The 14869-nt window shown below is 38.3% G+C and overlaps 1 protein-coding gene across 1 annotated transcript in view; it reads right to left on the bottom strand.

Moving 5' to 3' along the window:
* LOC122547989 (sodium/potassium-transporting ATPase subunit alpha) overlaps nt 1-13911 on the bottom strand; it is a 35841-nt gene extending 21930 nt beyond the window's left edge. Inside the window, exon 1 of the mRNA XM_043686543.1 lies at nt 13732-13911. Within this exon, the coding sequence (XP_043542478.1) occupies nt 13732-13743 (12 nt within the window). The 5' untranslated portion in view covers nt 13744-13911. The remainder of the gene's footprint in view (nt 1-13731) is intronic.
* Nucleotides 13912-14869: the final 958 nt, after the last annotated feature.

The following is a 14869-nucleotide window of genomic DNA, read 5'->3' as shown; positions in this document are numbered from 1 at the left end:
GACCCAAGCTGAACTTAGCATTTGTAGGGGCGTTTTAGTGAGTAAAATTGCTAAGCTGCAGTCTTATTCAATATACAGATCTCTTCTCATGGTGGGAACACAGTCTCAGGATTTAACTTACTCAGATGTAAAATATCACTGAATGTGGTTAACAAGCAGCCTATTCCACCAGCTCTAGAGAAAAACAAGTTAAATCAGGATTCACTCCCTAAGGACAGAAATTTCTCCACCTGAGGAGACATTACAATATGCATATTTCTTTGTTTCTGGGGATTTGGGCATAGCTGGAGAGATCAGTATTTGTTGCCCATCCTTAATTGACTTTGAAAGGAATGGCTTGCTCAGCTGTTTGAGAGGACAGTTGCAAGTCAACAACACTTCAGGGTCGAGAGTCACATACAAGTCAGATCAGGCAGGATGACAGATTTCGCTTCCTAAAGGACAGTGAACCAGATGGATTGTTATTACAATGGTTTCATGATCACCATCAGAATACTTTTTAATTCAAATTTTATTTTTCTTCATTTGGATTAATTATAGCACTTTCCAACTTCCATTCTATATCAAAAGTTTGTAACAGAACATTAAGAAACCATTCAACCTTTAAGCAGCATGAGAAACTATCAAAACTCCATTCTATTGCTTTTATATTCTAATAATCAGTACCGATATTGTAGAAAAAAAATCATACACAAAATCTTCAACAAATTACTTGACCACCTTATAACAAGTACAGCAAAAACTATGACCTACAGTGAAGTGAAACTAGATTGTGCCTCATTGAGAAAGAAAAAAAAATAATCCACTGTAGCAAATTGCAAAATTGTGCTCAAAGTCAACACATTTACTGCCTGGTATTTCAGAATAGCAGTGTGTGCTAATTAAAGTAGAATTTGAATACAGCAGTCATTAATTTGATTTTTTTTCATATTTACAAGTTACTGACATATTGAACTAAATAGGAAGGACATATGGGGTGGGACCAGGAATATCCAGTACTTTGGTTCTAATTTTAATCATTTCAGAATGGAGGAGATTATGGAATAAAATTTCTATAAAATTCATTATTTAAGAAAAAAATCCATCCAGTTAAGAAAAACTGCCCTCAATACCAGTACTAGACACTGAAGACATTTTAATCTCTGGCTAGACTGCATGAGTTATAATTATTTTTTTCACAAATTGCAATTTTCACCACCTCAGCCTAAACATGAGCTTTCTCAGCAAATACTTACAGATAATAGCTAAATGTTTTGGAAACTCCAACCTCTGTAACCCTGAATAGATAACAAAGGTATCAAACAAACAAAAACAGGAAAGAGGCAAACTTTAAAGGGATACAGTGATCATATTGCACCAAAACATTAATGATCTCCCTATTCTCACATTAGATGCAGAACCTCACTTTTACCACCAACCTGCACCTGCCCTCCCTCCGCCCCCAAAATCAGTCTAGAATAGAGCGCTTTTGTGGCACAGTAGCAGGTTCAAGTTCCCACCTGCTCCAGCGGTGCTTCACAACACATTTAACCACAAACAAAACTTAGAACAGAACAGAGACTTGTGGCACACTGGTAGCATCCATTCCACTTCATGTGAACATATAGTTCAATAGGATTTTATTTTTTGACAGATGGAGTTTAGCTAACTGTACAGATTACAAAACTTCTACACGGTGACAGAGCTGGCAACATTCAATCAATTTTATGCAGAACTGAACTAATAACTTTAATAACATGCACTGTTAAGTACCAGATCACAGCAAAAGTAGGTGCATATTAAAAAATTAAATCAGCAGTTCCACAGTACATTGCCTTCTGCTTGCTAACTTGTCAGAACAGTATGTCCAATGAACACACCAATTTTAAAAAAATACTATTTTTCAGACCTGTGGCAACATGTGAACATAAACATTTGAAAGTATCAGTCTCGCCAAGTTTCAACCCAGTCTGTAATACCTCTCCTGATTCCAATGACATCAATCGATTTAGCAATCCACTTAAGGAATCGGAGGGCATAGTCTCAGAATTAAGAGATGACAATTTAAGACTGAGATGAGGAGCAATTTCTTCATCTAAAGAAGGTTGAGTATCTTGGAAACTACTCATGACAGAACTGTGTGAACAAAGGCTTGTGCGTATTTAAGGGTGAAACAGATAAAATAGTGATCAGTAAGGGAATGAAAGGTTATGGGATAGAACAGGAAAATGGAAGTGAGGGTTGTCAGATCAGTCATTATTCTATTGAATGGCAAAGTGGGCTTGAAGGCTGAATGGATTTCTCATGGTCTTATGGCGCAGTAGTGTCCTTACCTCTGAGCCAGGAGACCGAGATTAAAGTCCAGAGAGGCGAAATAACAACTCTAAACAGGTTCATACAATCAGAATTATAGTGATTAGAAACCAAAAACTTTGAACTGGAATTTCCCATTCACTTACCACATTTAGACATTGAAAAGTCAAAGCTTTGAGAATAATATTTTAGGCAAAATTTGACTTAAAGTTTATTTGAGCCCAAAACGACCACTACAATGGAATAAAGTAGAAGTCATTAATACAAAGCTATCATGTTTCATAATCCAATCACTTCAGTAATTTAAACAAATAATTAAATCTCTATATATTTTAAGTACAGAATTTCCAAACAGAGACTCTTGACCTCAATGGAGTTGCAGGGGCAGGATTTTGGGGTTACACGCTCCAAGGCAGCAACAATGGCCATTGAGTTTGCAATGAAGTTTGATAGCTGCAAGGCCATTTTAATTGTACAGATGCCTGGCTGAGTTTCTGTGGGTGTGGCTTCGTAATTTGTTCCTCGAGGCCCATTGGTATCATCTTTGTCTTTTTCAAGACAAAGTCAGACTTCTTGAATCCACCCCGATCATGCCACCACCCTATCCAAATTTTCACTTTGGTATCACGCGAGATGGAATCATACTGGGGGAAAGATAACCTCTCCAGATTCTGTTTGAAAATGCTTGGACATTATCCTGAAAAACTAGTGTTTTTTTAAAAAATGTGATATATGAAAAATTCTTTTGTTTTTAAAGCCAAAAAATGTGGTTGACCTTTACACTAATGTACATAGCATGTATGCAGTGCTTACAGCAAGACTTACAAAGCTCACCCAAAAGCTCCCAGATAAAGTTCAGCAAATGTTAATTGAAAGAAATGAGCTGAGGATGCAAGTGATGCCAAAATATGCAAACTACAGTTTTAGGTAAAACCACAATGGTGGTGGATAGTGCCTACAGGATTTTCAGGTTGTGCAAAAAGTGCTATATCAATCCAATTCTTTCATTTCAAATACAATGTTGATCCTGAATCTTTGTAATCTTCCTAATTCCATGAAATCTGTTTGGACAATTCAATGCAAGTTTACCCTCTTAAACATTTATGAGTCATATTTATGTTGGAGTAGGGCACAATAGAAACAAAACGTCCTTTAGTAACTTATCCAACCATCTATCATTCAAGACATTACCAGTGAGGAGTGGGGAGACACAACAACTGAGCTTAATTGAGTTCTTGTATGATATTTACGCAATTTCAGAACAGAGGGTACTGGGCAATGAAGTAGATAATCAAAATGAATAATATTGACAGCCTAGCCAAGGAGACTAAATACTTGCACCATCACATTTGAGATCGACCAACTTCAGACACAAATAACTATACAAATTCACTAAGTAACATAATTCCATTTCAACCTATTCACAACTATGGCTTTGTGCAAGCTTGAGGTTACCAGTAACCTTCACTGCTTTACAATACCACAAAACAAGATGGCACTGAAGAAAACCATTCACATGTCAACATTTTGGCAAATATCCAATTAATCCCAAAAAGTTCTTTTTTTTTCTTTCTCCATAACGCCTTCTCCTTTAATGATTTATGCAAATTCCCTTATGAAAATTGGTATTAAATGTGTCTTCACCACCCTTTTAAGGCAGTACATTCCAGATTGCAATCCACTTTGTAAACACATGCTTTCTCATATCACTTCTGGTACTTTGACAATCACATTAAATCTGTAACCTCTGGTTATTGACACTGCCACTAGAAACAGTTCACCCTTATTCAAGAAAGGAGATAGGCAAAAATTGGAAACTATAAACTGGTTAGTTTGACCTCAGTAGTGGTGAAGTTGCTGGAGAAGAAAGGTCAATTCACCAGTGTTAGCACAGTTTCATGAAGGGCAAGGCATGCTTGACAAACTTGCTGGAATTCTTTGAGGATGTAAACCAGCAAGGTAGATAATGGAGATCAAATGGACATGGTATATCTCGGCTTCCAGAAGTCATTTAACAAGGTGCTGCATTAAAGATTGCTCCAGAAGGTTAAATCCCAGGGAATAAAGGGTAGAGTATTGGCACAGATAGAGGATTGGCTGACTGACAAAGCAGAAGGTCATGATAAATGGGTCCTTCTCTGGATGGTGAGCTGTAACTACTGGTGTGCCGCAGGGTTCAGTTCTATTTACAATCTAGAGTGTACCATAGCAAAATTTGTGGAAAAGCCAGCTCTGATGAGATGAAGAGCTTACAGATGGATATTGAAAAGCTAAGGAAGTTGGCCAGCATCTGACAAATGGAGTTTAATGTGGATAAGTGTAAGGTTGCCTATTTGGTTGGAAAAATAATAGCAAATTACTATTTAAAGTCAATATTCAAAGTGCATCAGTGCAGACGGATCTGGGCATCTTTGTGCCTTATTCACAGACAGTGGGTATGCAGACACAGCATTTAGTAAGAAAGGCAAATTATTGCAAAAGGATTGGATTATAAAAGTAAAGAATTTTGATACAATTACATAAGGTGTTAGTGAGACTACACCTGGAATAATATGTCCAGTTTTAGTCTCCTTGCTTGAGGAAGGATCTGATGGCACTGGAAAAAGATTCACAAGGTTGATTTCAGGGATGAAAGGCTGTTGAATGAAGAGCAGTTAAATAGCTTGGTCTTGTACTTTCAGATGTTAAGAATAAGGAGTCTGAATGAAGTATATAAAATGCCAAAGGGGATTGATAAGATGGATGCTTACCAGATGTTCCCCCTTGTGGGACAGTCTCGGACAAGAGCTCTAGACATAGCGCGAGAGGAAGTAGGTTCAAAACTGAGACAGAGAAACTACTTCTCCCAGAAAGTTGTGAATCTGTTTAAGTCACTGCCTCTTTTCCATGGAAAGGGTAGTGTGTATGGAATGAGCTGCCAGAAGAAGTGGAGGAGACTGGTACAATTGCAACATTTAAAAGGCATTTGGATGGATTGATGAATAGAAAGAGATTAGAGGGATATGGGCCAACCGCCGACAAATGGGACTAGATTAATTTAGGATAACTGGTCGGCATGGATGAATTGGACAGAAGGGTTTGTTTCCCTGCTGTACATCTGACTACCTTGGACCTTCCATAATTTTGCCCATTTCTGTCAATGAAATCCTCACGTATGTTTTGATTACCTTCATCCTCAACTATCCCAATGTACTCCTCCTGGCTCGCATCTCATCTTCTCTCTCCATAAACTGGCATTCATTCAAAACTTCAATAGATTGCACCTCTTCACCCATCACTCCTGCGCTTGCTGATCTCAACTGGTTTCTGGTTTTCTACACTTTGATTTGAAAATTCTTATTTTGTATTTACATCTGGCCTGCCAGCTCTACACTGCTCACATTCTGAAATTCTTGAACAGTGATTCATTACCCATTTCACATTCCTTCCCTTACCCGCCCCCACCCCAATATGTTGCCAAACCTTCCAATAGTCAGGCTCCATTCATTGAAATTTCCTCCACAAAACTTAGTCTCACCTCAAATGCCTACATCTAAGTGTTTGATTGACTGTCCGAATGTCTCCTTGTCTGACCCAGTCTTTTCTGGCTGACATTTTCTTGCAAAATAGCTTTTAGAAATAATGAACTATATAAATGCAAGTTCTTGCTGATAAAAAGATTTATTTCAAATACCCAGGCCATGATATGTATGCATTTAATTATTCAAGTAGATACATCTTGAGCACATAATGCAATCATTACCATTATTTGAACAATTTAGCATAAAGGTTTGAGAAAACACAAAAATCTTGCTTTGTACTAAATACTGCTATTTAACAAATTGGACAATAACTAGCAAAAAAAAAGTCACAGCTAACATTCATAATACCCAAACAAAAATTTTGGAGAGATACATTTTGTAACTATTGGCCTGTAGTCTCACTTAATACGCTACAGGCAAGTAACCAGGATGCATCTCCCACTGCAATGTCGGCCTTTTTTGGATAAGAATCATAGCAACGTCAGAGTGAAGCACTGCCCTCTTCCTGCCTTTGAACAGTTTGCACTGTACAGACTTGTTCCTGTTCATCCATGCCACACCCAATACAACAGAGATGAATTGCCTTAGGAGAGTGAAATTTAACCAAAGGAGCTTTTAAAAGGTTGGTCATCTGGATAGTTTATTGATTCATTCATGATATGCTTGGTGGCTTAAGACAATGAGGAGAATGCCAGTTAATGTTTTTGATCTTGACCTAAAACAACTTAACACATGAACAAAAGGAAATTATAATTTACCTGGTCACAACATCTAAGACAAACTTTGAACTGTTCTCACATGCAACAGCAAGCAAGTGAAAACACTGTAGTTTGTGCTTTGCCAAAAACAACATGGGAACCGTACATTAGAATCTCTTTACTATGTCCCTTAACTCCCAAAAAAGAACCTGAGTTGATCTGCTTTACTCTAAAAGAAATATCCATGAGCAATGTTTGAAAAATATCACTTCTTTGCTGTGCAAGTAACGGTATGTAACGCCTGCTTAGCAATGTACACAGCAATTCTGAAGTGCAAGGCAATAATAAACACATGTACTTCTTCCTTCATAACAGAATGACTGTATTTTTCCTCCTAGGTCTGCCACACAGCTTCTATTCAAAGATATTTATATTTTGTGGATGAATAGTTGGCAAATGCCTCACTTTTCTGTTGCCTGATTCAGACAACTCAGCCTGATAGTTTTTAGCAAAATTAGAAGGCAATTATTGATCACTTTTTAATCTGACTTTTCTCCACTTGAAATATGAAAGCAGCATATATTTGTAGTTTAAACTACAAATTAATTTTATCTATCGTGAGTTAATTAACTAACCATGGACACACAAGATTTGCAGCCTAACCTATATATACTTTTCAATTGTAAAACCAAATACATTTCCACTTTGAGCTAACTTGAAAGATTCTGCACATGGCACCAACCCATGAACTCAAAGCAGTTTCCAAATATGTCAGGTGATACATTAATTTCCCATTTATTGTGCCATTTCTGAATGTTGATTAACTCAATTATGTGGCTTCCCTTAATAACTAATATAAAGACAATACAGAAGATATTAGCATTAAATTCTAATGTACATTAAATGAATTAACTGTGGGAGCAGTGTAAAAACTATCAAACAACCTTTTTACAGGGGATAGGCATGCACTTGTAGACTTTGGGTTTGGATCAGGTGAGCTGTAGTAGTCCAGGTCTAAGAAGCATATCATAAGTTATCAAGGACCAACAACAAGTTACACAGGAACATTGGATGCCCTACATTGCATTAAACCCATTTCCCAATCAACTGAAAGCATTATAATGGATTTGTGTAAGGTCATGAAAGAATATCATGGTTAGGTCTATAAAAGTTAACCTTCCCAAGAAATGGAGAACTACTCATCTGTCACGGCGCCAAATTCACAGCAATATACTTGCAATTTGCACGTTTTACTTTATCAACTACAAACAGTAGTTACCGAGAACAGCATTACTGAAAAGTGGTCCAGTATAGATAATTAGTTGAGCATGAGTTCTTCTCTACTGTGCCTTCATTACCAACCATGTAATTTACCGCTACTCTTAGTCTGAACTATTTTCCTCCTTAGCTTTAAGTACAAAGGAACATTGTACATTTGGGCAAAGTAGCATTCCTCAGCAAACAGATGTTTTAAAACTTTAGCATTATATTGAGGACTCAAGTATCTCATTGTATGCAACATTCATGGAGCAGAGAGGAAGTCTAACAGAAAAAGACTGCTTGAGTGATCCAAACACTCACTTCCAATCCACTGCTTGGAGGTTTAATATTCCAAGAAATTACTTCAGGAAGCATGATTTGCAACTACTCCCATACAGGTAACATATCTTTCAAGGTCTAAATTCCCCCTTGAATTAAATAGGAATTGGAAGATTTCTATCAAACTCTTGATATTACGATGCTTCAAGCTTCATGAAACTGGGCTATCAGAATAAACCAACCAGAATAAAAAGCAAACACACATTTAAAGGTAAAACAAAACCAATAGCTGATAATCCATATCTATTCAGAAACATGATTTCACAACCAAACATAGCCTCTGGTAACATTCTTGAAAGTTAAATTAGAAAAAATTTCCCAAATTGCTGCCTGCTATTCTGACATGAAAGGAATCAACAGATAAATCATAACCTGTCAGAAAGTAAAATTCGCACCTTTTCCAAATGTGACAAAACTAATTTTCAATCCCACCCACAAATATTATGTACCATTCTGAATGACCAACCAGGAATGTTAACCACTTTTTGATGCAGTTCTTAAAATAACCACTCAAAGCATATGACAATAGTTCAAGTATCAACATCAGGAACAAATGTCAGTAAGTATGCATGTGTCTTATCAGTGCCTTTCTTGAATCTCAGGCATGACCATATAAATTAATGCAACTTGTTATATACTGCAGTACTATTTTCATAAATATCTATCGATAATGGACTGCAGTATTGGTATATGTACGATGAATATTGTGTAGTTTAACAAAAAAGGAACTCAAATTAACAAAAACTGGCCAGTAATTGAGAGTGAGTCAGACTTGTGACAGAGAGAATTTTCTCAGGCATCTGTACTGAGCCCTCAGCTTTTCACCTTACATCCAAGCCTTGGGGAAAAAAAAGTATTGCATACCAAGCTTGTGCACATGACTAAGTTAAGAGACATAGTTCATGTAGGTAACTGGAGGTTACAAAGAAACAGATGGGGAAGAAGAAAATAACTATATTTCAAGAATTTTAACAATTATAAGAATTAGATTTCGGGCATTTAGAAGTGCAATTCCAAAGCAGGTTTTCATGCAAATTCTAGTGTAAACCTGAAGCACTTATTCTAAAAGACTGTGGATGCTAGGTCAACTGAAATTTTCAGCATATACTTTTCAGTTAAGGATGACAAGGTATACAAATCAAAAATGGATAAATGATGTTGAAGTATAGGCCAGCAATGATTAAACTTTAAAGCAAAACAGGTTAAAGGAGCAAACTGGCTACCAGCTGTTTTTCTTACATTCCAGAGTGAAGCTGAAACTGCATGAACTCAATAATTGATCTCACTGGTTTGTCCATTTTATATAAAAATAAATAAAATAGATATAGAAAAGCAACATTTTGCATCAGCCTGTTGCTATTTTTCATCTCTTACTTTACTATTGACCTGTTAATGCATTTTGGAGACTGGCAGAGATAAAAGTTTAAGGAACATTATAGAAAAAAACAGATCTGGTCTCTTTTGGAAAAGAAGTGGATGAAAAAAGGTTTCTTTGCACATTTCTTCAGTTCAGGAACAGAAATGTGACCCAGTGATCGAGCATCACATATCAGAACTTCAAAAGATGCCAGAATCCTTTTGAAATTAAATTCAGTCTTAGACACAGTTATCACCTCATCAGCACTTGTAAAATATACATAGAATTCCTTGCAATCCCTCTACCTACAATCCTCCCAAATGGACCCTGACCAATATCATTATTGTACATCCCACTGAATTCACAACAGTAATGGCATTTGTGGTGATCCATGATATGTACTCCTTTAATCCAATAAGATCAACTTCGACTTTAGGATCAATCGTTGACATTTTCTCTTACTAACAGCATTGCAATACAGAAATTATATAGCAAAAATTAGTTTGATTTATCGCTAATGTGCAAATCTTGTTCCTATGGAACTTGATGTTGCTGAACAGAGATATATTGCTGAAACTGTCTTGTACTCATCAGGACAATCACAAAAATGACAAAAATTGGTTGATCACAATTTATACTACAGAAGAAAAGAGTATTGATTGTTTAAAAATCAACTCTGATTAGCCAAGGCACTACCACAGAGAATGCATGACTCCACAGGTTCACTGGTGATTCAAAGTTTGAACGTTTAACTCATTTACAAAGGAAGATCACTGTTTGTGAACAATGTGGTGTCTAGCCAGGGTAAAATGAGAAATTTTATAATCTCGACCAATTGTCTTAAATTAGTTGCTAGTGAAGTTATTACAGCATTCAAGATTACTCAGCAGTGCTTCCCAATCTTGGAATCACAAGGACTTTTTTTTATTTTACTTGAGTACACTTTAACTGTTTACAATGGACAACCAAAAGATCATATAAGAACGTTAATTTCTGTGCAATGCCACATATGTTGTATGTCTCATCAACTAGCTGATCAAATCAGACATGTTCTTTTAATGCTTTTAATTTGTAAAGTCTTTGTCATTGAAGTAAGCTTGATCAAAGTGACAATGATTCGTGACACCTGTTATCTACAATCAGAACAGCTATGTTCAGCCCTTATTTAACTAGGGGGCTCAGGAATATCACTTTGCTTTTTCAACTAGTCATGTCATCAACTAGTCATCTTGACAATCAATGAGCACCTTTTTCTCTTGTGATATGAATTGTTGCAATCATTTGAAATGTAGTACTCTTGTATTTGTCCAGTGTGCTCAAGATGAAAAAGGTTTGTCTTTTTTCCATCAATATTCAAGATCTGTTACTAAATGATTGTTTGGAAATTATTATTTTAGAGCACCTGGACAATGACTTTGATACACTAAGTATACAACCAAAACACATGAAATAAAGCTACAGTAAATGCTAAGCAGAATATTACAGCCATTTAAAATGTAACAGAATAGGAGCCACTATATAACTGGTCTAACAGGTACAATGACTTTTTAAGAATTAAACAAATCAACATTTTAAATTTTTTAAGAAAACTAAAACAGGGCACTCTGCCCAAAGGACATTCTGAATCTAACATACAAAATAGGCCCTAGAAAAAGGCATTCTATTTAATAAAATTGTGGCCTCAACTTTCATGTCAACCCCTGGACACTATTCCCTTATTAATCAAGAATCTAACTTGGTCTTAAAAATATTCAACAATTTGACCTTACTGCTCTTTAAACATTCTAAAATAAAAACAAGCTCACCTCTATCTTAAAGGTGTGTGTGTTAGTTTCATGATTACCCACATTATATTAGGTGTCTCACAACCCCTAGATCCTTCATCTCTCTGAGCTCCATCAGCATATTCCGCTATGGCTTTACCAACATATTCATCTGGTTTCCCCTTAAGTAGATCTATGCAAGTCACCTGAACTATTCTGGAGATAGCAGGTTCCCCATTTGCTCTCTAGGTAAAGAAATCTCTCAATTCCCAATTAGATTTATTACTATCTTATATTTGTAACCTTTACGGTCTGATTCTGTCCACAAGTGGACCATCTGCTTCTACTTTCAAAATTCAAGACAGTTAGGGCATTCCTTGAATGTTTCTTCAAGAAATTGCTGTTGCCTGTTCAATCTCTCCTAAATGGTATAACATCAGGATTCTGCGTTCATTCTAGAAAATTATTTTTGAACTTGCTGACTCTACAGCCTATCATTTGGACACCTGAACATATAAACAAAGAACAAGAGTAGGCCATTAAGGCTCCACCATTCAAAAAGAACAGGGACATTATGTTGAGCTATACAATATTTTGGATGAGCCACAGCTGGAGTACTGTGAGCAGTTATGGCCACCACACTATAGGCAGGATGTGACCGCACTGGAAAAGGTGCAGAGGATACTCATTAGGATGTTGGCAGGGATGGAATATTTTAGCGAAGAGGAGACATTAGGTAAATTTAGGTCATTTTCTTTAGAACAGAAAAGGCGAATGGGGCACCCGATTGAAGGGATATTTCCAACAACCTGACATATCTGGGGCAGATGGGGTTTGAACACAGGTCTTTTGGCCAGAGGTATGGGGCATTTTAATCAACTTGTTCAGATGTGCACCTTTCCACATTAGCATGCCCAGGATTATGAGGGGAATGAACAGGGTGGATAGAAAACAGCTAATTTGGCATAATGTTTGAGGTGGAAGGCCAAAGGCTCAGCAAGGTTTTCAGGAAACTTTTTCCACCTACCCCACGCAAAGGGGGGTGAGAATCAGGAATACATTTCCTGAGAGGCTAGCTTGAGGTAGAAATCTCAATTTCTCACAAGTACTTGAAACATAATATTTAACACTGTCTCAAGCACTGGAAAGTGGGAGTAGTGCAGATTCAATGGGTTGAAGGGCCTCTCCTGTACTATAAAATTCTATGATGCCAAGATCATGGCTGATCTGATTTTAACCTCAATTCTATAATTCTTGCATATTCTTGATGCTTCATCCCTTTGGTATTCAAATATCTGACTCTATCTTGAAAATATTTGTTCTCTAAATATAGAGGAACTAGAGCAGCGTACGAGCTTAACATAGGATTGAAAGGGCGCACTATGTCTCCAGAAGAAAATCCCAGTACTTAGTACAAAAAAACCCGAAAGAACAGCGGATTGCTGGAAATCAGAAACAAAAACAAATTGCTGGAAAAGTTCAGAACGGAGAACTGGACCCTAAACGTTAACGCTGATTTCTCTCCACAGATGCTGCCAAATCTGCGGAGTTTTCCCAGCAATTTCTGTTTTTGATCCCAGTACTTTGCTTGGTTGCAGCTTAGTGACTTGTAGATCTATATCAATCTTTCGCTCTCCAGACCGACACACCCTCTTTAAAACCTCAACTTCGATCCTTCTGTTCCTTGAATCATTTAGACATTTATTGCCTAAGTTATGTATGGTTTCCTTACTCTGCGACGAAAACGTATCAGCCGCACGAACTGTCTACACACGTGAATTCGACGAATGCCGACTCATTTTGCAAGTTCATGAACAGCTTCCTGTATTTTTCCACTCTACAAAAACTACATGTGCTAATTGCTCACTTGCAACTAATCAGCGCTTACTACCAAATTTATAAAACTGGGGTGGGGGAAGTTACCAATGCTCCTTTTGTAAGCAAGAGTCACAGAGGAAACCCAGCACCTACACCCTGCCCATGTGGTTCCATCACGGTTTAACTACAGAACGAATGTGAACATTCACTCCCACACAAGCACCATACCTTCACCAGAAAATCCCAAAGAAAGACAGTAAACCTCTATGTGGGATGACAAACTGCGAATAAACTAATTGACACTCAGATGGATACCTTGTGACACAAGACACAGTTAAGCTCACCTGGCGGGTCGAGGAGATGATCCAAACCTTAGGACCCGTACAATTCCCCTCAAAATTAAATTAGCCACTCACTGGGCGGGTGAGAGAACGGTCAGCCCCCACCTGCCCACTTTAGGCTCCAGGACTGCTCCCTCCCCATTCCTCTCAGGACCTTATCACCAAAAACAAATCCCCGGGTGGACCAACGGTTCACTTTTCACAGGAGACGAGTGCAATGAACCCTGGCTCTATCAATCAGAGAGGCCAGCCCGGTTCTGGAAAGGGATTTGGGGCCTTCTCCAGCCCACCTCCCTCGGACAGCCCGAGGAACTTACACACACACATCATCCCCTTACTTACCCCTTTCCCCATTTCTTCTTCAGGTTGCGCTCAGGCGACAAATAAAGTATGACTTCAAAACTACAGAAGATAAATAGACCTGGCCGAAGCACTTTTTGTTTTTTTTTAAATGTTTTTTTCCCCCCCACACGAGGCCCCCTCACCCACCGGAAACGGATGAAAATGTGCGGCAGGGCGAATGGGGGGAGTGCCCCTTAAATCAACTCCCGGCACACGCCGCCCCGCCCCCCGGCCAGCCGCCGCCAATGGGAAAGCCCCCTACGCCTGTCAATCACACGGTAGCTGTGACGTAAGTACAGAGCTGGCCAATTGGAGTGCGGGACGCGCCGTGATTGACATAGAGGGAATGCGGACCGAGCAGGCGCTATGGGCTTCCGGACACAGGGCACCGTGGCTGAGCGAACTCCCAAAGCCAGAGGGGAGTTGGCCGAGTGCAATCCAGTCTCGTACAGACACCAACATTCACCCCAGGCCGGGGAGAACTAGATATAATAAGCCTAAATAAATTTCAGCCGGTTTGCACGTTGCATTGGCCTTTAATCTGGAGGGATGTGATGTCTAGGGGTGGGGTGAGAGAGAAGAGGAAGAGCAGTGTTTTCCGCTTGGCGATGCATATTCGTCCCTAGCTTCCCACACAGTTTACAGTAGATCATGTGAATATTTATCAGTTCACTGCAACTCCTAAGCTTGTGTTTGCCGGGGGAGCGGGCGCCCCAAGAAAGTTTTCAATGTTGGAGGACTTCAGTCCTGGTCAAGAACTGTAGTCCTCACTTTCTCCAATAAACTCCAATAAAGTTTACAAAGGAAAGCGAATCCTTGCACAGAAACTCATTCTCCTTTAATATTGTACGGTACGCTGTGTGCGTTTCTCTCCGCGCCATTGTGTAACAAATCTTTGTCTTCTAAAACTCATACCTATCTTCTAACCAACGCTTTTGCAATTTCTAGCCAGTGTAAGAGCCAAAATAATCATCGTCGAGAAAGTGTTTGAAAACCCTTAATGTCATTAAAATCGTCGGGGTTGACTGTGTTGCCCTCTGCTGGAAACAGAACTTTCTGCACAAAACCGGCGCAAATTGTTTTGAAGCATGAGTTCCTAGCTCCGTACAGAACTACATAACCTGTCTTCATGTTTAAA

Source organism: Chiloscyllium plagiosum, unplaced genomic scaffold (assembly GCF_004010195.1).
Source record: "Chiloscyllium plagiosum isolate BGI_BamShark_2017 unplaced genomic scaffold, ASM401019v2 scaf_10905, whole genome shotgun sequence".
NCBI lineage: Eukaryota > Metazoa > Chordata > Chondrichthyes > Orectolobiformes > Hemiscylliidae > Chiloscyllium > Chiloscyllium plagiosum.
The sequence above is the reverse complement of the archived record's forward strand: the minus strand, read 5'-3'. Positions and strand labels throughout refer to the sequence as shown.